Consider the following 23883-nt stretch of genomic DNA (forward strand, 5'->3'; position numbering starts at 1 on the left):
GCCTTACAAATATCTTTGTATAATAAAAAATATAAAAGTCAGCAAATAATACATTTTTTGACAGTAAAAATGGCCTTCTATTCTAGGTCAAAAAAACTGCTAGCCATAAAAATTTGGTATGAGGCCCCATGAACTGTATGTATGCCCCTGCTTGCATTCCCTATAAAATAACAATTCTGCATCATGCTATTCCTCTATTATTCCTCCTGGAAATCTATAAACTGAGTAACTATTTCTTGTAATCAGAGCTTGCGCTAACACTGTGTAACCAAGGCAAAGTGTCCAGTCCAGTGTTTCCCAACCAGTGTGCCTCCAGCTGTTGCAAAACTACAACTCCCAGCATGCCAGGACAGCAGTGTGCCTCCAGCTGTTGCAAAACTACAACTCCCAGCATGCCCGGACAGCCAAAGGCTGTTTTGCAACAGCTGGAGGCACACACCGGTTGGGAAACACTGGTTTAGGGCCATGACAAAAGCAGGAGTAACACCTGTGTTAGGAGGAATACAAGCAGAGCAACACCATGCGATGGAAAAAAACTCATATAAAATCTTTTTGTGAATACTGAACACTTCAGCTTTGGCTTATTTTCTCCCCATATGAAATGATTGTCTCCTAAATATTGGAGTGTGTGTGCGTCCGAGTAGACATCAAACTCCCACCTTTGAAAGATCTTTATTTCACGTAGTGCAAAACAGTTCAAAACTACGGCACTTAAGTGTACTATCGCTAGGACACACTTAGACACCGGCAGATCTGGTGAAATAAAAAGAATAAATTATAGTGTTTTTACAGTATCATGTTGAACAGATGTGTGTGTGCGTTTTACAGTGCAAGGCAAATCATTTCCAATACGTTTCAATGTATAGTGATGTACAGTCAGCATATAATACAAGTCTTCAAGAAATCGGATCCAAAAACAAAAAATCCCCCCAAAAAAAGGTCCAGACAGTCAATGAGCTGTGCCCGTCTTAAACATGATAATGTGTCAATAGGATGGTTATGTAGACATATATATATATATATATATATATATATATGTATCCCCGAGAGCATGAAATCCTGATGTTAAAGACCATCTGGAAGCAAAATGATAGTTTAAACACTTGGTATTGCAGTAGGAGAAAGGCAGGTAACTATGACCCAATATGTAGGGCCGGGGGGGGGGGGGGTCCAGCAGACCACTAGAAATTCTCTTAAATGTTCTATAAATCCCTTAGTAATACACCACACTTTTCAGTCCCTGTGTAACAAAAGTGTTCCTTTAAATCGCTATTAAACATAAAAGAACAGGAGCGCCTCTATGTGTAGGACCATCAAATAGGGGGAGGACTAAAGAGGTGAGTCTTAGGCTCACCTTATAGGGTTGTGCAAGACCGAGGCACAACACTCAAGCGGGTTTAATAGGGATCACACAGTGCTGGATGGCTGCTGCAGGTTTCCCACGCCGGACTGGTGCGTAACAAATAGTGGATCTGGCACACTGAGTTTGTAGGGAATTGTTCCTGCGCTGCCGATTCTCCCAACAGCAGAAGGTAGAAGCCAAAAGGTAAATATTTTCCAAACTTTATTGAAACATGCAACGCATTTCAGGGCCGGAATGGCCCTTTCATCAGGCATCATGATGATGAAAGGGCCATTCCGGCCCTGAAACACGTTGAATGTTTCAATAAAGTTTAGAAAATATTTACCTTTGGCTTCTACCTTATCCTGTTGGGAGAATCGGCAGCGCAGGAACCATTCCATACAAACTCAGTGTGCCTGATCCAGTATTTAAATCGCTATGGACACCTATGATTCTTTTTTTTTTATTCTTGCGTTGTACTTATTATAGTGCAATTATTTAAAAAAATCCCAAATTTGATTTAAAACTTTATGAAAAAGTTATCTCCTTTCGTCTTGGGCAGTCTTCTTGCCCTGTTCAGAGTGAAATGCAGTCAATCTGGCTTTTTGGGCTCCAGACCCTTTCTTACCTCTTCTGAACGATCTTCTAAGCTGATTTATGTCCAAACCGAAGTTGATCTTGTTCAGGAGAGGATGGAAAAAGAGCTGGAGACCGAGCAGTTTTTCCTCCGAACAGGATTAAGCAACCTGCAATATATGTGAGAATTTGCAGGCTGCAGAATGGAGCAAGATTTTTGTTACAGGGCTATGGGAAAAATGTATATCCACCGAAACAAGTACAATGCAGATATAGATATATGCACTCAAATGGGTCTATAGTCTTTAATGTGTCGCTGTCATACGAACGAGAGAGGAGAAGCACTCTTTGGCTCAGAACGTTCTCCGTTCAGAAACAAGTTCTATTATAAGACCACGTGGCCGTCTACTGCAACCGGAGGAGTGCTGTGAGCCATGGAATGATCACCCTTCTCCCGGTTGGGGTCTGAACAACCAGACTTGTGATATGTCAAGTTTAAACATTAAAGTTATATTCCGGCCAAAGACATCCTATCCCCTATTCAAAATGATAGGGAATAAGATGTTTAATCGCGGGGGTCCCAGCTCTATGTGAAGCACCTGCATTCTATGCAGGGCAGCAGCTCCAGTCTCGGAAACTGCTGTGTTTCCGGGACTGGAGACGTGACGCCACGCCCCTTCGTGCTGTCACACCACGCCCCCTCCCATAGGCATGAATGGAGGGGGCATAGAATGCGGGTGCTGCACAGAGATCGCCGAGGGTCCCTCTTCATAAGACATCTTATCCCCCTGTCCTTTGTATAGAACAGTGTTTCCCAACCAGGGTGCCTCCAGCTGTTGCAAAACTACAACTCCCAGCATGCTGGGAGTTGTAGTTTTGCAATAGCTGGAGGCACCCTGGTTGGAAAACACTGGAATAGAGGATAACATGTCTTAGGCCGGAATCCCCCTTTCAAGGGAATCGTTACACAGATATTAGAGAGAAAAATACGTAACAGCTCACCCCGTTATAGGCGCACGGACTTGACGAGGACTTCATCCGGAAACTTAGAAAGAAAGGTAATGTCCAGCGCTTGACTCAGGAACGATTCGTTATTGATACGCCAGGATAGACATACAGGAACACGATAAAAAGTGACACGTTTCAGCTTGCACTATAAAGCCTTAGTCATACCATGACTAAAGCTTTATAGTGCAACCCGAAACGCGTCACTTTGTATCGTGTGCCTGTATGTCTATCCTGGCGTATCAATAACGAATCGTTCCTGAGTCAAGCGCTGGACATTACCTTTCTTTACAAATATTAGAAGGTTTTAAAAGTTGACATGTCTTCTATGGATCTTTTCCATATACAGTGGTCCCTCAAGTTACAATATTAATCGGTTCCAGGACGACCATTGTATGTTGAAACTAGAGATGAGCGAACTTACAGTAAATTCGATTCTTCGCGAACTTCTCGGCTCGGCAGTTGAAGACTTTTCATGCATAAATTAGTTCAGCTTTCAGGTGCTCCGGTGGGCTGGAAAAGGTGGATACAGTCCTAGGAGACTCTTTCCTAGGAATGTATCCATCTTTTCCAGCCCACCGGAGCACCTGAATACTGAACTAATTTGCGCAGGATAAGTCATCAACTGCCGAGCCGAGAAGTTCGTGACGAATCGAATTTACTGTAAGTTCGCTCATCTCTAGTTGAAACCATTGTATGTTGAGACCATAACTCTATGGAAACCTGGTAATTGGTTCTGAAGCCCCAAAATGTCATCCAAAAAATAGGAAAAAGTGAGGATTAAAGAAAAATAAGTAGATAACTAATACAGATAAAGCAAATCCTTACATATAAAAGAAAGAAAGATCTGCTGGGAGATGTAAATCACTGTCTATGTCAGTGTTTCCCAACCAGGGTGCCTCCAGCTGTTGCAAAGCTACAACTCCCAGCATGCCCGGACAGCCGTTGGCTGTCCGGCAATGCTGGGAGTTGTAGTTTTGCAACAGCTGGAGGCACCCTGGTTGGGAAACAATGGTTTATGTAGAGGACAGGAGCTTCTTCAGGATCCTATACAGAACACACAGTGTCCCAAATGGAGCCACCCTTACTTGGTGTCTTAAGGAGCAGCTAACCCTGGCACAGGTAAGGAGTAGTACATAACATGTCGTTCCTCCCTGTACTGTAGGGGGCGCTACCAGACACCAGTCAGTGCAGGCACTTCAGTAATAGAGGTGATTTACCAGTAAAATGCCCATTCTGATTGGTCAGTTCCTCCAGTTGTGACACGTTTCACAGATCTGGACTGTCCGTAGCATTGTATGTTGAGTCTGGTTTCAAGTTACGATGATTCAGAAAAAAACATTGTATGTTGAAACTATTGTATGTTGAGGCCATTGTAAGTTGAGGGATCACTGTACAACAAAGTGTGTTCTATCAGCTCTTCTGATTGGCCATGGACCTGTCTCTTTTCACCCTCCACCCACCAGATTAAAGAACTGGTGGGCCAAGCAAGATTTAGTTAATAACTGAACTTTACAGTTTAATGTGCAGTTATGTTAAGATTATAGAAGAAAATTGCTCAAATACTTCATGTGCCAGGTCCTGTTTGCAATTATCATGATTGCTACTAGAGCCGTTGCACCAATCTGGAAGTGTTGTGCACCGTTATTTACACGCAATCGCTCCTATGGTCATAATTTATGGCTTGATCCAGACTCTTATGTGAACGCTGCTTGAAACCAGTGAACTTTTCGGTCTGTTTCCAGCCAATTGCACATTTTCTAGAAATCCTCCAGGATGTCAATTCCTATAAGATTCTGTTCACACTAGCACCATGGCGGTTAAAAAGGATCCGCTTTTCACCAAAGCCCACTGACCCATAATGGGGTGCAAAAGATTTCAGATGTTGTTGACAGGAAGAATAGCAGACTGCGGTATTTAAAAAAAAAAAAAAAAGTAGTATAATACATCTCGTACTGTATGTTTGTTTTTTAGGAATAAAATAAAAACACACACAACAAATGTTTATATAGTTAAAAGAATAACACATAGGAGAATGCAAGACCACCAACCATCCAATCTCTGCTCTCCATTCTGGAAAATGTAAGTCTGCAAGGAAAAGGATTTCATGAGGTCTGTGTTATTAGGATTAACAATATTACAGGGTCTATACATTGAGGGGGGGGGGGGGGGGGGGTGTGCTCAGAGTCTGAGGAGCTCCGTAAGAAACGGGAGAATCGGTGATGTCATCGCTTCGTTTTCCATGACGTTCTGGAATATGGTGTGCTCCTTTTCTTCTCAGAAGCCTTAAAATAAGAGTAGGCTGGCTGGCCGGGTAGGTCATGGTCTGGGTTCTCTGCCATCATCTTCAGTTTTGCTTCGATTGCTTTAATCTTCGCACTGACACTGTAGCAAAGGAGAGAGGTAAATACAAACTTCTAGGTTAAAGGGGTACACCAGTGAAAAATTTTTTTTTTTGTTTTCAGATCAACTGGCTCCAGAAAGTTAAACAGATTTGTAAATTACTTCTATAAAAAAAATCTTAATCCTTCCAGTACTTATCAGTTGCTGAGGTTGAGTTGTTCTTTTCTGTCTGACCACAGTGCTCTCTGCTGACACCTCTGTCTGTCTCAGGATAAAACAGACAAAACTGAGGAAGCGGTAAAGTGCTACTGCTTGCAAGGAAAGGACTGTGGATGCCACAGATTCACAGGATGGTTTATTAGAATAAAAGGTACAGGACAACGCGTTTCGGCACTGGCACGCGCCTTCCTCAGGTCCACAATGAATTAAATCTGATGCGTCCTGCAGTGTCTCCCATGCATTGTGGCACATGGAGGCAGGGTCATTTGAAAGAATTTGGGGGCCCCAAGCAAAATAGCAATGGAGGGCCCCACCCTCCCCAACGTACGCACACAAAGCCTACAGGAACCATGGCATAGCCATACAGTTTAAGTTCACCCACAGTACCCCTAGATTAGACCCCCCCCCCCCAGCTGTTACCTCTGCAGTTGATGGGAATTCAGAACCTTCCCCAGATAAGGGCTTGCACAGCTACGCGCGGTAATGATGTTCGCTCACGTCACGCTCTCAGAATACCTAAGGCCGCTGTCAGGACGTAGTAACGCCGGCCCTTGAATTTTGGGAGCATGACGTGAGCGAAAGACAATATGAGGCCGACACGCGTAGCTGTACAGCACTTAACTGGGGGGCAGGGACGTCCTGACTGAGGCAACTACATGTGAACCAGGCACAAAAATAGGAGCTGGAGGCCGAGCGGCTTTAGTCTCTGCCTCCCGCTCCAGGCTCTTGCACTGCTGACCCGGACGGCTGACAGGGCGAGCTGCCGAACAGGGATAGGGGCAGGAGGATGGCCCGGTTTGCCCGATGGCCAGTCTGGCCCTGCTCCTGTACCGCACGGTACCCAGCCTGACTGACTGACAGCCAGGAGGAGGAGGAGCTCGGCCACGCTACAGGGAAGGGGAGGAACTCGGGAGGTGACCAGGAGTGCGGCAGCCGCTTGAGGCTCTCTATAGAGCGCTGCAGCCTTATAGGAAGCACAACAAGCACCGGCTCTGCTTAGGGCCCCAAGCAATTGCTTGGTTTGCCTGTCCTTTAGCGACGGGCCTGCATGGAGGCTAAACCCATCACAGTGTTGTGCCTGCTCTGTTGCACAATTCTGCTGGTTAGTAAGACACAATAGGTGTGGTGGTGGGTCATATTCACTTGATCCCGCAATACTACACTGGAACGCACCCCATTTTTTTGTTCTTTTTACCATGTCCTCTGTCTCAGGAACTGTCCAGAGTAGGAGCAAATCCCCATAGCAAACCTTTCCTGCTCAGGACAGTTTCTGAGACAGACAGAGGTGTCAGCAGAGAGCCCTGTGATTAGACAGAAAACAACAACTCAACTTCAGCAGCTGATAAGTACTGGAAGGATTAAGATTGTTTAATAGAAGTCATTTACAAATCTGATTAACTTTCTGAAGCCAGTTCATATGAAAAAAAAAGTTTTTTTTACTGGAATACCCCTTAAAATAAATAAATAAGACTCCAGGACCAGAATCCACACAGGGTATATAGGGGGAGATTTATCAAAATATGTGTAGAGGAAGAGTGGTGCAGTTGCCTATAGCAATCAGATTGCTTCTTTCATATTTCACAGACCTCTTTAAAAATGAGAGAAGCCATCGGATTGGTTGTTATGGGTGACTGGTCAACTTTTCCTCTGCAAAGGTTTTGATAAATCTCCCCCTATATTTTCTAATAGGATTTGTTGATCGGAGACATCCCCATTTAGGTTCAGTCATCCTACAGCAGTGGTCTCACACTGTGGCCCTCCAGATGTTGCAAAACTTCAACTCTCAGCATGCCTGAACAGCCAACGGCTGTCCGGGCATGCTGGGAGTTGAAGTTTTGCAACATCTGGAGGGCCACAGTTTGACACCACTGTCCTTCAGGAATGCCTTTTTAAAAATGAAAGAAGCAATCTGATAGGTTGCTATGGGCAACTGCACCACTCCTTTTCCAGACAGGTCTTGATAAATCTCTCCCCATAGGCCTGCATCGGAGCTGTTTACACAAAAATGTTAATTATTTATTTATTTTTTACAAATTTTTTTTAACTTAACACTTTAATACTTAAATAGTTGCAAAAATGGAATGCCGTATACTTTAAAGGGGTACTCCGGTGGAAATTAAATTAACTGGTGCAAGAAAGTTAGATTTGTAAATTACTTCTATTAAAAAAAATCTTAATCCTTCCAGGACTTATTAGCTGCTGAATACTACAGAGGAAATGATTTTCTGTTTGGAACACAGAGCTCTCTGCTGACATCATGACCACAGTGCTCTCTGCTGACATCTCTGTCCATTTTAAGAACTGTCCAGAGTAGGAGAAAATCCCCATAACAAACATATGCTGCTCTGGACAGTTCTTAAAACGGACAGAGATGTCAGCAGAGAGCACTGTGCTCGTGATGTCAGCAGAGAGCACTGTGTTCCAAAAAGAAAATTTCCTCTGTAGTATTCAGCAGCTAATAAGTACTGGAAGGATTAAGATTTTTTTAATAAAAGTAATTTACAAATCTGTTTAACTTTCTGGAGCCAGTTGATATATATAAAAAAAGTTTTTTCCTGGATAACCCCTTTAACATATTTGGAGCGATTAAATAGTAGGTCCGTTTTTTCAAATTTTGTTTTATTGCTTCAATTCATAACATTTCCCTTGCCTAAATAGGAAACTGTGAGACTCTGCCTTGGGTTATGTTCACAAAGTAAAATTCCACGTTATACCCATGTCCCGTTGTTGCCTTCTCAGTTCGACAAACCACCATCCAGAAGCCCGGATGGAATTTTGCTCCAAAAATAAATAAATAAATAAAAATGTGGAGCAAAATGTTTGTCCAGATCTGCGACATAGAAAGTGGCTTCTGCTCCGGAAAAATTGGGTCATCGGAACACAACCTTATGGGGTGCAAGCAAACGCAAGATTTGACTTCAAAACTGAAAAAGAAATAAAATTCACATGTTTCTTCTTACCTTTAAAAATATAAAAAACATAAAATAAAAAAAATAAAAATCTGTTTATCATATGCACAAGTTTATAATTCTTATACAGTCCAATGAGTTGATTTGTCAGGGACATGAAATAGTACCCCGATAGAGCAGACAACATGATATTCGCCTTTTATCCCTGATTGCTCCACGTCTGACCTTTATACTCCAGCCCTACAGTTCATTGCTGCTCCCCAGAGTAATGCAGCTTCCTGTTAAAGCAACAGCGCTCAAATCGGAGCTCAATCAATCAGTTTAACCTTTCGTGGCCCAGCCTGCTGCCTCGGGCTAGTAGACTACATTTGCCCTTCCATTTCCTGACCACTTAGAAACACACAGGTTGTTTGATCAGTGTATTACCCATGTGCCTAACAGGATCCGCAGAAAGACTGAGGCACTTGTTTATTTAAGGACCTCCCGCTCATTGAAAAGCTTCTCTGTACTCTCTGGATCACTATATGGACCAAAGGGTGGCATGGGTTGCCTATAAACCAGTGTTTTCCAACCAGGGTGCCTCCAGCTGTTGCAAAACTACAACTCCCAGCTTGCCCGGACAGCCTTCGGCTGTCCGGGCATGCTGGGATTTGTAGTTTTGCAACAGCTGCAGGCACCCTGGTTGGGAAACACTGCTATAAACAATTGTCAAGGAACATGGACTCTGGAATTTATAAATTACTTCTATGTAAAAATCTTAACCCTTCCAGTACTCATCAGCTGCTGTATGCTTCCCACAGGAAGTTCTTTTCTTTTTTAAATTTCCTTTCTGTCTTGTCCACAGTGCTCTCTGCTGACACCTCTGTCCATGTCAGGAACTGTCCAGAGCAGGAGAGGTTTGCTATGGGGATTTGCTTCTACTCTGGACAGTTCCAGACATGGACAGAGGTGTCAGCAGAGAGCACTGTGGTCAGACAGAAAGGACATTCAAAAAGAAAATAACTTCCTGTGGAGCATACAGCAGCTAATAAGCACTGGAAGGGTTAAAAATGTTAAACAGAAGTCATTTACAAATCTGTGTAACTTACTGGCACAATTTTATGGAAATATTTCATTTTTTCCAGTAGAGTACCCCTTTAAAGCAAAGGTATTTGCATATTACATAAATAGGGTTATCTTGGAAGGGCCCAAATGTATCTCAGATACAAAAATGTCTTAAAGGGGTACTCCCGTGGAAAACAAAAATTTTTTTTTTTTTAAATCAACTGGTGCCGGAAAATTTAACAGATTTGTAAATTACTTCTATTAAAAAATCTTAATCCTTCCAATACATTTTATGGGCTGTATACTACAGAGGAAATGCTTTTCTTTTTGGATTTCTCTTCAGTCACGACCACAGTGCTCTCTGCTGTCCATTTTAGGAACTGTCCAGAGCAGCATATGTTTGCTATGGGGAATTTTCTCCTGCTCTGGACAGTTAAAAAAATGGACAGCAGAGGTCAGCAGAGAGCATTGTGGTCGTGACATCAGAGAAATCCAAAAAGAAAAGCATTTCCTCTGTAGTATACAGCCCATAAAATGTATTGGAAGGATTAAGATTTTTTTATAGAAGTGATTTACTAATCTGTTTAACTCTCTGGCACCAGTTGATAAAAATAAAAAATAAAAAAAAAGTATTCCACGGGAGAACCCCTTTAACAAGAAGTAGCTCACAATTTTTGTATAGAGCTTCTATGCAGAGTTGTGTCTCTCCATGGTGACAAACTACAAACAAACCCTGTGTGGTCTTATCCTACAGCCATGTGTTCCTCCCTTCTATGTGACCAGCAGCATGCCATTCTCTGAGTAGGGGGCAACATGTTCACAAAATACATTGTGTGGAAATTAGATTACTACAACATAACACTATTCCACAACAGGAATCTAATTGTGGCGTTTTCTGTAAATAATAAAAAAAAAGTAGAATGAAAACTTATACAATTTTAAACCGTTTTAGAGGGGGATTAAATACGTGACCTGTGCCAGTTTGGTGGCATTGAAAAAGTTAAAAATGATATTTCTTGCCTCTTTTCAAAGTCTTGCAGAAAGTGGGCGTGGTTAATCACAAGGGGGCATGATCTACATTGGTCTAACGCTTTTCACTATACATTACTCCAAATGATAGCCCAAATTCACTGCTCATAGCAGGCTTAGATTCAAATTCTGGTGTAGGGACGGTCATAGAGGTGCCAAATTTATTTTTACAAAATTAGACTGTGTATTTTACTCGAATTATATATGGGTTAAGACTGGTATATAAAAAACACCAGTCTTAGTAAAGATCTCCTCAATGTATTTCAATTCTTTTCCATGTTTTACAGACGTATTACTTCTCACAGATGAGTGTTTGCTACAATTTTATCTATTGTAGCCAAATGTCTCTCCCAAATGTCTCTACTTGAATACAATGGGGCCAATTTGCTTTTAAAAATGCACCAGAGTGCATGGGGGAGGGGCAACCCAGGCTCTCCAGTACCCCAGCCAGACCAGCGCTGAATTCCATTTGCTTTAATGAGCTGACCGGAGTGAAACGGTGACTCCGGTCGGCTCATTTTTGACCCGTATACGGTTTTGGGACCAGACCTAAAACCGTAGTATACTACGGTTTTAGGTCCGGTCAGGAAACCGCATACAGGTCAAAAATGAGAAGATCGGAGTCACCGTTTGACTCCGGTCAGCTCATTAAAGTAAATGGAGTTCAGCACTGGTCTGGCTGGGGTACTGGAGAGCCTGGGTTGCCCCTCTCCCAGCCGGATCCGGCACCCGTAATGTAAAAAGAAGTGTGAATGCAGCCTTATCCAGGAAAAAACTTTTTTTTTTTATATACCAACTGGCTCCAGAAAGTTAAACAGATTTGTAAATTACTTCTATTAAAAAATCTTAATCCTTTCAGTACTTATGAGCTGCCGAAGTTGATTTGTTCTTTTCTGTCTAAGTGCTCTCTGATGACATGTGTCTCGGGAACCGCCCAGCTTAGAAGCAAATCCCCATAGCAAACCTCTTCTACTCTGTGCAGTTCCCGAGACAAGCAGAGATGTCAGTAGAGAGCACTGTTGCCAGACAGAAAAGAACAACTCAACTTCAGCAGCTGATAATTATTGGAAGGATTAAGATTTTTTGCATAGAAGTAATTTACAAATCTGTTTAACTTTCTGGAGCCAGCTGATATAAAAAAATAAAAAAAAGGCTTTACCTGGAATACCCCTTTAAACACTTGCTTGGCAAAGGGGCTTAGCTCTGGTAAAAGTGGGCATGGCCTGTTTGCAGCTGCTGGAGGAGGTTGGAAAGCAGAAAACAACCAGAGCAGGCAGGTTACACAATTTTAGTAGCTCCCACTGATTTAATAGGTGTTGTGCAAAGAATATAGCCCTGAGAGCTACATTGGAGTCATTGGGTGTTGAAGGGGTACTCCACTGGAAAACATTGTTTCTCATTCAACTGGTGCCAGAAAGTTAAACAGATTTATAAATTACTTCTATTTAAAAATCTTAATCCTTCCAGTACATATCAGCTGCTGTATACTAAAGAGGAAATTATTTTCTTTTTGAAATGGGGATTTGCTTTACTCTGGACAGTTCCTGACATGGACAGAGGTGTCAGCAGAGAGCACTGTGGTCAGACAGAAAGGAAATTCAAAAAGAAAAGAACTTCCTCTAGAGCATACAGAAGCTGATAAGTACTGGATGGATTACGATTTTTAAAATAGAAGTAATTTACAAATCTGGACAAAAAAGTGGGTAGTACAGCTCACAATTATATACTGGCCGAGGTAAAGTAGGCTGAAAAACACCTATTCCCTAGGTGTATATGAAAAAAATAACATATATTTGATTTAAAGGATGCCTACACCTCAAGGACAGTGTTCACATTAGAAATGATTTAATGGCTGAGACCGTGCTTCAATTATAAACAAAGATTTATTAAAAGTACAGACTAAAAAGTTTCCCTCACAGGGCCCTTGTGGGGGAAATAGCAATTTGAAACACTTATCTACTGCAATAAATAAAATATAATTGTGGAGAACATTAAAATATATTACAAATATATTACAATTAGCAATATATTGCAGTGTGACCGATAGTCCGGCAGTTTGATTAGCTATATAAAATTGTCCAGCAAATGAAGGGTAGGTATCCCAGATGTATATCGTGCTGTAAGATATCATTATATTACCAGAAAGTTTGAGGAATCTTGGTCCCGCTGCGATGGGCTGCTCTGTAAGCGCTTGCATGCGCCGGCACGACTGGTTCAGATGGCCCTCGAACCCGATGTTTGACATTCTATGTCTGTAGTGGTCTGGAGGTATCCGTAATGGATGGCTCTCCCTGGATTATTTCGTGATAGTAGCGTCGGACGTCAAGGGTCAGCGGCACACACTGGCAGTGGACGAGATGGATCACAGGATCGGCAGCTCTCCCGGCAGCAGGCGGACCTCAACAATGGTAGACCTCAGCAATGGTAAGCGATACCGGTGGCACCCGGTTTCTTGTAGCGTGAGATGATTATTGCTGGTTTGGATAAGAGTCTATATGTCGGTCTCTCTGCATGAAGAAGTGGCTAAACGCGTTTCGGGGTGCTTGAAAGTAAGGTACTCGACCCCTTCCTCAGTAGCTGAGGTCCGCCTGCTGCCGGGAGAGCTGCTGATCCTGTGATCCATCTCGTCCACTGCCAGCGTGTGCCGCTGACCCTTGACGTCGGACGCTACTATCACGAGGTAATCCAGCGAGAGCCATCCATTACGGATACCTCCGGACCACTGCAGACATAGCACGTCAAACATCGGGTTCGAGGGCCATCTGAACCAGTCGTGCCGGCGCATGCAAGCGCTTACAGAGCAGCCCATCGCAGCGGGACCAAGATTCCTCTAACTTTCTGGTAATATAATTATATCTTACAGTACGATATACATCTGGGATACCTACCCTTAATTTGCTGGACAATTTTATATAGCTTTCCGGATCAAACTGCCGGACTATCGGTCACACTGCAATATATTGCTAATTGTAATCTATTTTAATGTTCTCCACAATTATATTTCATTTATTGCAGTAGATAAGTGTTTAAAATTGCTATTTCCCCCACAAGGGCCCTGTGAGGGAAACTTTTTAGTCTGTACTTTTAATAAATCTTTGTTTATAATTGAAGCACGGTCTCAGCCATTAAATCATTTCTAATGTGAACACTGTCCTTGAGGTGTAGGCATCCTTTAAATCAAATAATTTACAAATCTGTTTAACTTTCTGGCACCAGTTCATAAAATTTTTTTTAAAAAAAATAAAAAAATGTTTTCCAGTTGAGTATCTCTTTAAAGTAGATTGTGGAACTCACCTGCTTCAGCTGTTTTCGGCTTCCCAACCACCTCCAGCGAGCCGGGAAGATGAAAACCCAAGATGAGAATACCTCTTAGCTTATAGTTGGTCTAAACTTACACTAGCCACTCTACAGATACATCAAAACCTATAAAATAGCCTGAGTCACTGTGACAAATCTGTCCAAAACAGTGTTTTCAAACCAGGGTGCCTCCAGCTGTTGCAAAACTACAACTCCCAGCATGCCCGGACAGCCAACGGCTGTCCGGGCATGCTGGGAGTTGTAGTTTTGCAACAGCTGGAGGCACCCTGGTTTGAAAACACTGATCTAAAGATTATACAGTTTTCAAAAAACATTTGTCCCATAGTATTAGGGTGAACAAAACAATCCGTCTGCAGACCAAAGCGTTTAGTTCACAGAGAATTGCCAAGAGTGGACACAATTGGGGACTCTTCAGCTGTTTTAAAGGGTACCCCTCATCAAATAAACTTTTGATATATTTTAGATTAATGAATGTTGAATAACTTTCCAATAGCATGTTAATGAAAAATATGCTTCTTTCTATTGTATTTTTCCCGATCAGTCCCGCCCGCAAACATTTCTGACTCATGCTGGAGTCCTAAACACTCAAAGCTGCCAGCCTGCTTTGTTCACAGCCAAACAGGCTGTGAACAAAGCAGGCTGGCAGCTCTGAGTGTTCTCCTTCGTGAACAAAGCAGACAGGCAGCTCGTAGTGTTTAGGACTCCAGCATGAGTCTGAAATGCTTGCTGCCAGGACTGGTAGGGAGACCCCTAGTGGTCATTTCTTCAAAGTGAAAAATTAAATAGAAAGAAGCATATTTTTTAATAACATGCAATTGTAAAGTTGTTCTGCATACATTAATCTATAATATATCAAAAGTTTTTTTTTGATGAGAGGTACCCTTTAAGTGTTTTACACCTATAGGGGTCTTCAGCCTCTGGCTATTTGCAAGAATGTTTATTGCGACCATGAACTTTGAAAAATGCAGTGAAATGTATACACAAAGTGAGTTAGAAAGTTGCTTTTCTCTATAGAAAATAAATGTTATATGTATAAAAGCAGAAAAATGGAGCTTCTCTTCACTGGATATGGAGTAGGCCTTATATACTCAACATTACTGCTTGGACAACAATGCCCATCACCGCCCTTCTGATGACATTACGTGCATGCGTATGCTATGTATAAAAACACGAAAAAGTTACCTTAGGGTGGACTGAGTTTGTTCTGTGCTTGTGGATGGTTCCAGACTTATTGGCAGGACCTTTTCACTTTTATAATTATCATATTTCTGGAAGAGATGAGAAGAAATTCATCACAATTAACCATGTTAGGTGAAATCAGGATGATTGTTATAGCTTCATTTTAAAGGGTTTCCAGCAATATATCCATAGGTTAGAACTAGAGATGAGCGAACTTACAGTAAATTCGATTCGTCACGAACTTCTCCGCTCGGCAGTTGCTGACTTTTCCTGCATAAATTAGTTTTCAGCTTTCCGGTGCTCCGGTGGGCTGGAAAAGGTGGATACAGTCCTAGGAGACTCTTTCCTAGGACTGTATCCACCTTTTCCAGCCCACCAGAGCACCTGAAGGCTGAACTAATTTACGCAGGAAAAGTCAGCAACTGACGAGCCGAGAAGTTCGTGACGAATCGAATTTACTGTAATTTCGCTCATCTCTAGTTAGAACAACAATGTGGACTATGTAGGAATCCGAGCTGCAGGACAGTCAGGCATAAGTAGGGGGACAAAACACATATGTGGGCCCCCAATCAGAAATTATTGTTTATAATTTCAAGGGTGCTTCCTAATTAGTTTTAAGTTATTACAATGTAGTTACAGTGACTACAGGGGGCGCCTTCTCTATCTGGAGTCTATCACTTTCCCTTTTCTTCTCTATCCGACTTAGACCACCCTTAAATGGGTTATCCAGGAAAAAAAACAAACTTTTTTTTATACATATCAACTGGCTCCAGAAAGTTAAACCGATTTGTAAATTACTTCTATAAAAAAAATGTTAATCCTTTCAGTACTTATGAGCTGATAAAGTTGAGTTGTTCTCTCTGATGACACGTGTCTTGGGAACCACCCAGTTTAGAAGCAAATCCCCATAGCAAACCTCTTCTACTCTGTGCAGTTCCCGAGACAAGCAGAGATGTCAGCAAAGAGCACTGTTGCCAGACAGAAAACAACAACTCAACTTCAGCAGCTGATAATTATTGAAAGGATTAAGATTTTTTAATAGAAGTAATTAACAAATCTGTTTACCTTTCTGGAGCCAGTTGATATAAAAGTTTTTTTCCTGAAATACCCCTTTAAAGGGGTACTCTGCCCCTAGACATCTTATTACCTATCCAAATGGTAGGGGATACAATATCTGATCGCAGGGTCCCGCACTGGGGAACCCCCGCGGTCTCCCTGCTGCACCAGGCGTTCGCTTAGAGCGCCGGGTGCAGCGCCGAAGACTCGAGACATCACAGTCACGCCCTCTCAATGCAAGTCTATGGGAGGGGGTGTGACGGACGTTACCCCCCTCCCATAGACTTGCATTGAGGGGTGTAACCGTGACGTCACGAGCGGGGCGTGGCCTTGACAAGCCTGCGCCCCACATAGCCAGTCATCTGGCACAGAGCTGTCTGGGGTGCCGCAGCCGAGATCGTGGAGGTCCTCAGCAGCGCGACCCCCGCAATCAGACATCTTATCCTCTATGCTGACTTTTTTTTCTTTTTTTACCATGTTAGGGAGTCCGAGGCTGTTACCTTCCCTGTCCCCTTTAACGCTATCTACACTACTGACCGCCACCAATGCAGCTCATAAACCTCATAAGACAACACAATGATAATGATATGTTTAAAGATTTTACCTTTATCTGTGCATGTGCCCATCTCACAACCAATTTCTTAGACAGGGCCATTTTCCCATTGAGGCAATGAATAGCCCTTTCTGCTTCCTGTTAAACAAGTAATAATATTTCTTTAGTCAGTGGCTTGGATACATACACTGCAGACAGCATCTGTCTTGGTAACAGGCCTTGTCCTAATACATAAATTCATATACATACACCATATAGCAAATATTTTTTGGACTTCAGTCTGTGTATTAAAGTGAATCTGACGCACATTTTTTGCATGTGAAACTGCTGGCACAGTCCAATAGACGTTAGTGTAATGTTACATCCCATACAGTTATATAAGCTGTTGGTGTCCTTATTTTGCTTGAAAAAAACAAAAACAAAAACCAACTCATTCATTTATGGTGGTCCAGAGCGTCAAAGAGGTGATGCCAGGGGTTAACCGTGTCCCCTGGCCACAAAGCCTCTCCGCTGTGACATCACACCTTGACATACACGGCTCGCCCATGCTAAAGTCCTACACATGCACCATAAATATGGGTTGCTGTGCTCGCAGACTCACTGAATGTGCCATAATACACATTCACAGTGAATGTGTAGAACTTCAGGTGTGTGTCAGAGAGGAAGCGTCCCGCTTCCTCTCTGACACACACCTGAAGTTCTACACATTCACTGTGAATGTGGATTATGGCGCATGCAGTGAGGCGTAGGAGTTTATTTAGCTAAATAAAGGCATCAGCAGCTGATATAAAAGGTATAGAAATCCTCTATTTGACTATGCCAGTGGTTTTATACACAGACACTTAGTGACAGGTGCACTTTAAGTGTAATGACTGGTGGTCCTGTCTGTCACTATATATATTACTGATAAGCTGAAATAACCTTCATTTATAAAACAAAGCCAAAGAGCCAGAGTGCTGTGTACAGCACTGGTACAGGAACATATAGGCCAAAATTTAGGGTGTTACTATAAAAGCCTGTAACACCTGATAATCGAACAAGTTTACATCTGTCGCTTGGGATGGGGGTGAGGCTCAGAGGGTGTCAAATAAGGCCTCCCTTCATTTCTCTCAGTACAGATCGGAACTAATGAACAGAACCCATCAGGTACTTCAAACTAATTCTTATTATAAACTGACTAGTTTTATTTTTATTTTTTTTTATCTTAAAGGGGTACTTATTAGCTGCTGAATACTACAGAGGACAGTTCCTAAAATGGACAGAGATGTCAGCAGAGAGCACTGTGCTCGTGATGTCAGCAGAGAGCTCTGTGTTCCAAAAAGAAAATAATTTCCTCTCTAGTATTCAGTAGCTAATAGAAGTAATTTACAAGTTTTCCACCGGAGTACCCCTTTAAATTGGGCATTATTACAAAGGAAAGATCTACACTTTATGTTATTTGTATTCAGGCCTGACTGCCTCACTTCCCTGTGTGATATTTCCAACATTAAAAGTTATTTCCTATCCAAAGTATAGAAGATAACTAATTGTTCGCAGGGGTCCAACTGCTGGGACCCCCACAATCTCTACAAAGGAGGTCAATTGTCCGCACCAAATGTTTGAGGAGCTAAATGACCTCCATTCTTAGGAATGGTGGGGGTCACAGTGCTTGAAACTTCACTGATCTACTAGTTGTCTCTTACCTTGTGAACGGGGGATAACATTTGGTGTTGGGAATTCCCTTTTATGTGTGCTTTGTATGCATATAAATAGGTGTTGCCCCTGCTACTCTCAATGGAATAGGTACAAATAAAATGACATTTTCTCACCATAGTAAGAGAGAATATATTGCTAGCTAGGTCTGATATCCACCAATGATGATGTTATTACAAGATGGGAATATCCAACACAAACATCTCCTTTATCCCACTGAACTGCTATAATTATTTTGAGGGTAGAGAAAGCGTCTCCTTGGTGGGACCAACAAGCTGGCACAGGGAGTCTTATATAACATGCAATGCTTCCTAGAAAACTAATATGCATAGTAGCTCTTCGCCTTTGGCTGTCCGGGCATGCTGGGAGTTGTAGTTTGGCAACAGCTGGAGGCACCCTGATTGGGAAACACTGCTCTAGTGCTTGTGACTCATGTGACAACTTGCGCATACTATGCAGAATATATTTTACACCGTATGATTTCTTTACACAATATATTTTTTATAGGTGGGTATATTGTACCCAGCCTCACCCGACTGGCAATTACACTATGACATAAGCGTCTACAACAAAACAGCCAAGTAGTGAGATTAAAACAAGGACCTTTGTTTTCCAGCGATATAGTACAACAAAAAGATGGTAACACTGCCAGCATTAAGGGTGGACATCCATGTCACCTGCATCAGGTGGCTACAAAAGGTGACCTACTGTTCTGACCTATCAATTATAGAGGGTTTAGGAGGTTAGAAAAATGGTTCAGTTTTTTCCCTTCAGAAAGTCTTATCCATTGGCTATGTCTAACAATTGCAAGTTCTATACCAGACACAGCCCATGGACAAGTGAGGTTCTATATCAGACACAGCCCATGGACAAGTGAGGTTCTATATCAGACACAGCCCATGGACAAGTGGAGGTTCTATACCCGACACAGCCCATGGACAAGTGAGGTTCTATACCAGACACAGCCCATGGACAAGTGAGGTTCTATACCAGACACAGCCCATGGACAAGTGAGGTTCTATACCAGACAGAGCCCATGGACAAGTGAAAATTCTATACCAGACACAGCCCATGGACAAGTGAGGTTCTATACCAGACACAGCCCATGGACAAGTGAAAATTCTATACCAGACACAGCCCATGGACAAGTGAGGTTCTATATCAGACACAGCCCATGGACAAGTGAGGTTCTATACCAGACACAGCCCATGGACAAGTGAAAATTCTATACCAGACACAGCCCATGGACAAGTGAGGTTCTATATCAGACACAGCCCATGGACAAGTGAGGTTCTATACCAGACACAGCCCATGGACAAGTGAGGTTCTATACCAGACACAGCCCATGGACAAGTGAGGTTCTATACCAGACACAGCCCATGGACAAGTGAGGTTCTATACCAGACACAGCCCATAGACAAGTGAAAATTCTATACCAGACACAGCCCATGGACAAGTGAGGTTCTATACCAGACACAGCCCATGGACAAGTGAAAATTCTATACCAGACACAGCCCATGGACAAGTGAGATTCTATACCAGACACAGCCCATGGACAAGTGAGGTTCCATTCCAGACACAGCCCATGGATAAGTGAGGTTCTATCCCAGACACAGCCCATGAGGAAGTGAGGCTCTATACCAGACACAGCCCATGGACAAGTGAGGTTCTATACCAGACGCAGCCCATGGACAAGTGAGGTTATATACCAGACACAGCTCATGGACAAGTGAGGTTCTATACCAGACACAGCCCATGGACAAGTGAGGTTCTATACCAGACACAGCCCATGGATAAGTGAGGTTCTATAACAGACACAGCCCATGAGGAAGTGAGATTCTATACCAGACACAGCTCATGGACAAGTGAGGTTCTATACCAGACACAGCCCATGGACAAGTGAGGTTCTATACCAGACACAGCCCATGGATAAGTGAGGTTCTATACCAGACACAGCCCATGAGGAAGTGAGATTCTATACCAGACACAGCTCATGGACAAGTGAGGTTATATAACAGACACAGCCCATGAGGAAGTGAGATTCTATACCAGACACAGCCCATGGACAAGTGAGGTTCTATACCAGACACAGCCCATGGACAAGTGAGATTCTATACCAGACACAGCCCATGGACAAGTGAGGTTCTATACCAGACACAGCCCATGGACAAGTGAGGTTCTATACCAGACACAGCCCATGGACATGTGAGGTTCTATACCAGACACAGCCCATGGACAAGTGGAGGTTCTATACCCGACACAGCCCATGGACAAGTGGAGGTTCTATACCCGACACAGCCCATGGACAAGTGAGGTTCTAAACCAGACACAGCCCATGGACAAGTGAGGTTCTATACCAGACACAGCCCATGGACAAGTGAGGTTCTAAACCAGACACAGCCCATAGACAAGTGAGGTTCCATTCCAGACACAGCCCATGGATAAGTGAGGTTCTATCCCAGACACAGCCCATGAGGAAGTGAGGCTCTATACCAGACACAGCCCATGGACAAGTGAGGTTCTATACCAGACGCAGCCCATGGACAAGTGAGGTTCTATACCAGACACAGCTCATGGACAAGTGAGGTTCTATACCAGACACAGCCCATGGACAAGTGAGGTTCTATACCAGACACAGCCCATGGATAAGTGAGGTTCTATACCAGACACAGCCCATGAGGAAGTGAGATTCTATACCAGACACAGCTCATGGACAAGTGAGGTTCTATACCAGACACAGCCCATGGATAAGTGAGGTTCTATACCAGACACAGCCCATGAGGAAGTGAGGTTCTAAACCAGACACAGCCCATAGAAAAGTGAGGTTCCATTCCAGACACAGCCCATGGATAAGTGAGGTTCTATCCCAGACACAGCCCATGAGGAAGTGAGGCTCTATACCAGACACAGCCCATGGACAAGTGAGGTTCTATACCAGACGCAGCCCATGGACAAGTGAGGTTCTATCCCAGACACAGCCCATGAGGAAGTGAGATTCTATACCAGACACAGCTCATGGACAAGTGAGGTTCTATACCAGACACAGCCCATGGACAAGTGAGGTTCTATACCAGACACAGCCCATGGATAAGTGAGGTTCTATAACAGACACAGCCCATGAGGAAGTGAGATTCTATACCAGACACAGCTCATGGACAAGTGAGGTTCTATACCAGACACAGCCCATGGACAAGTGAGGTTCTATACCAGACACAGCCCATGGATAAGTGAGGTTCTATACCAGACACAGCCCATGAGGAAGTGAGATTCTATACCAGACACAGCCCATGGACAAGTGAGGTTCTATACCAGACACAGCCCATGGACAAGTGAGGTTCTATACCAGACACAGCCCATGAGGAAGTGAGATTCTATACCAGACACAGCTCATGGACAAGTGAGGTTCTATACCAGACACAGCCCATAGACAAGTGAGGTTCTATACCAGACACAGCCCATGGACAAGTGAGGTTCTATACCAGACACAGCCCATGAGGAAGTGAGGTTCTATACCAGACACAGCCCATGGACAAGTGAGGTTCTATACCAGACACAGCCCATGGATAAGTGAGGTTCTATACCAGACACAGCCCATGGACAAGTGAAAATTCTATACCAGACACAGCCCATGGACAAGTGAAAATTCTATACCAGACACAGCCCATGGACAAGTGAAAATTCTATACCAGACACAGCCTATGGACAAGTGAAAATTCTATACCAGACACAGCCCATGGACAAGTGAGGTTCTATACCAGACACAGCCCATGGACAAGTGAGGTTCTATACCAGACAAAGCCCATGGACAAGTGAGGTTCTATACCAGACACAGCCCATGGACAAGTGAGGTTCTATACCAGACACAGCCCATGGACAAGTGAGGTTCTATACCAGACACAGCCCATGGACAAGTGAGGTTCTATACCAGACACAGCCCATGGACAAGTGAGGTTCTATACCAGACACAGCCCATGGACAAGTGAGGTTCTATACCAGACACAGCCCATGGACAAGTGAGGTTCTATACCAGACACAGCCCATGGACAGGTGAGGTTCTATACCAGACACAGCCCATGGACAAGTGAGGTTCTATACCAGACACAGCCCATGGACAGGTGAGGTTCTATACCAGACACAGCCCATGGACAAGTGAGGTTCTATACCAGACACAGCCCATGGACAAGTGAGGTTCTATACCAGACACAGCCCATGGACAAGTGAGGTTCTATACCAGACACAGCCCATGGACAGGTGAGGTTCTATACCAGACACAGCCCATGGACAAGTGAGGTTCTATACCAGACACAGCCCATGGACAAGTGAGGTTCTATACCAGACACAGCCCATGGACAAGTGAGGTTCTATACCAGACACAGCCCATGGACAAGTGAGGTTCTATACCAGACACAGCCCATGGACAAGTGAGGTTCTATACCAGACACAGCCCATGGACAAGTGAGGTTCTATACCAGACACAGCCCATGGACAAGTGAGCTGCTACTTCTGGAGAGAAGCAGCACCTAAATCCTGGCCAAACTTTTTATGTTGGCCATACACAGAGATTTAATGGAAAACAATATTGTGGGAACTCATGAATTGGCATTAGAATGTACCAGCTTGTTGATTTAATGTGTGTTTCATATATGATTTAATGTGTGTTTCATTCATATGTCTATGTATTTTGCAGCATCTTTCAATGTCAGTGGAGAGCTGACCTAATAAACTCACCAGCTTTGTCTCAAAGTTCACAAAGCAGTAGCCCCGTGGTTGCCCTTCCAGAGGCCCAGATTTGTGAAACAGGAAATCAAATTGCTTCACTTTACCAAATTTCTGTAGTAGTTTTAACAGATGGTACCTGAAAGAATGTAACGTATGAAAAGAAGTTAAAAAACAAAGCAACTGCGGACATAACACAAAAAAAAATCTTTATATATTTTGATAAGTGTTTCTGCTCACTCTGTGATTTTAGGGTCCAGATTCCCGATCCATAATCGATGTCCATCCTGAAGAGAACCCTCAGAAAGGATTGATGCGTTCTCCAGAGGTAAGGATTTTAATTCTTCCTCCATCGAAGTGTCCTACAAAGAGCACTAAGAACAGAAGTGTAGGAAGGTTACTAACACTACAAATACTCATGTAGATCTATTGCAGGAATGTCTTTCATTCATCTCAATGGGACTTGCAGAAACAAAGTGCTCAGATGAATAGAACGTATTTATAATGCAGATATTGGCTCAGATTTAGCAAACTGTGTGAGAAAAACTGGAGAGACTTTTCCACAGCGACCAATCACAGCTCAGCTTACATGCTCTGGTAAAGTGAAAGCTGAGCTGTGATTGGTTTCTGAAAGTCTCTCCAGTTTCTCTCTCACAGTTTCATAAATTTGAGCAAGAGGGATTTTCCCAGAGCAACCAATCACAGCGCAGCTAATGAGCTGAGGTAAAGTGAAAGCTGAGCTGTGATTGGTTGCTATGGGAAAAAAAAATCGCTTTTTTTCCCTCTGTGTAGGTTTCTTTGTGGGTTTGAATTCCCTACAATTTATTTTCCACGGTATTTACTAAGGTTTCCCTACATTTTCCACTTTCCCTACACTTTGCTTTTTTTTTTTTTTTTTACAC

General features: G+C 43.1%; 1 protein-coding gene across 3 annotated transcripts in view; it reads right to left on the reverse strand.

Annotated features, from left to right (window-relative positions):
- Positions 1-3548: 3548 nt before the first annotated feature.
- The window catches only part of RBM18 (RNA binding motif protein 18), a 27544-nt gene continuing 7209 nt past the window's right edge, over positions 3549-23883 (reverse strand). Inside the window, exons 2-6 of one of the 3 annotated variants that reach the window (XM_056541307.1) lie at positions 23222-23355; positions 22994-23120; positions 16625-16711; positions 14968-15053; positions 3549-5308 (exon numbers count right to left, since the gene is read on the reverse strand). In XM_056541307.1, the coding sequence (XP_056397282.1) occupies positions 5149-5308; positions 14968-15053; positions 16625-16711; positions 22994-23120; positions 23222-23334 (573 nt within the window). In that variant the 5' untranslated portion in view covers positions 23335-23355 and the 3' untranslated portion in view covers positions 3549-5148. Of the gene's footprint in view, positions 5309-8022; positions 8410-14967; positions 15054-16624; positions 16712-22993; positions 23121-23221; positions 23356-23883 lie in introns of those variants that run through there. The other 2 variants (XM_056541306.1, XM_056541305.1) reach the window with 2 other exon arrangements.

Source organism: Hyla sarda, chromosome 9 (assembly GCF_029499605.1).
Source record: "Hyla sarda isolate aHylSar1 chromosome 9, aHylSar1.hap1, whole genome shotgun sequence".
In the NCBI taxonomy this organism is placed as follows: Eukaryota; Metazoa; Chordata; class Amphibia; order Anura; family Hylidae; genus Hyla; species Hyla sarda.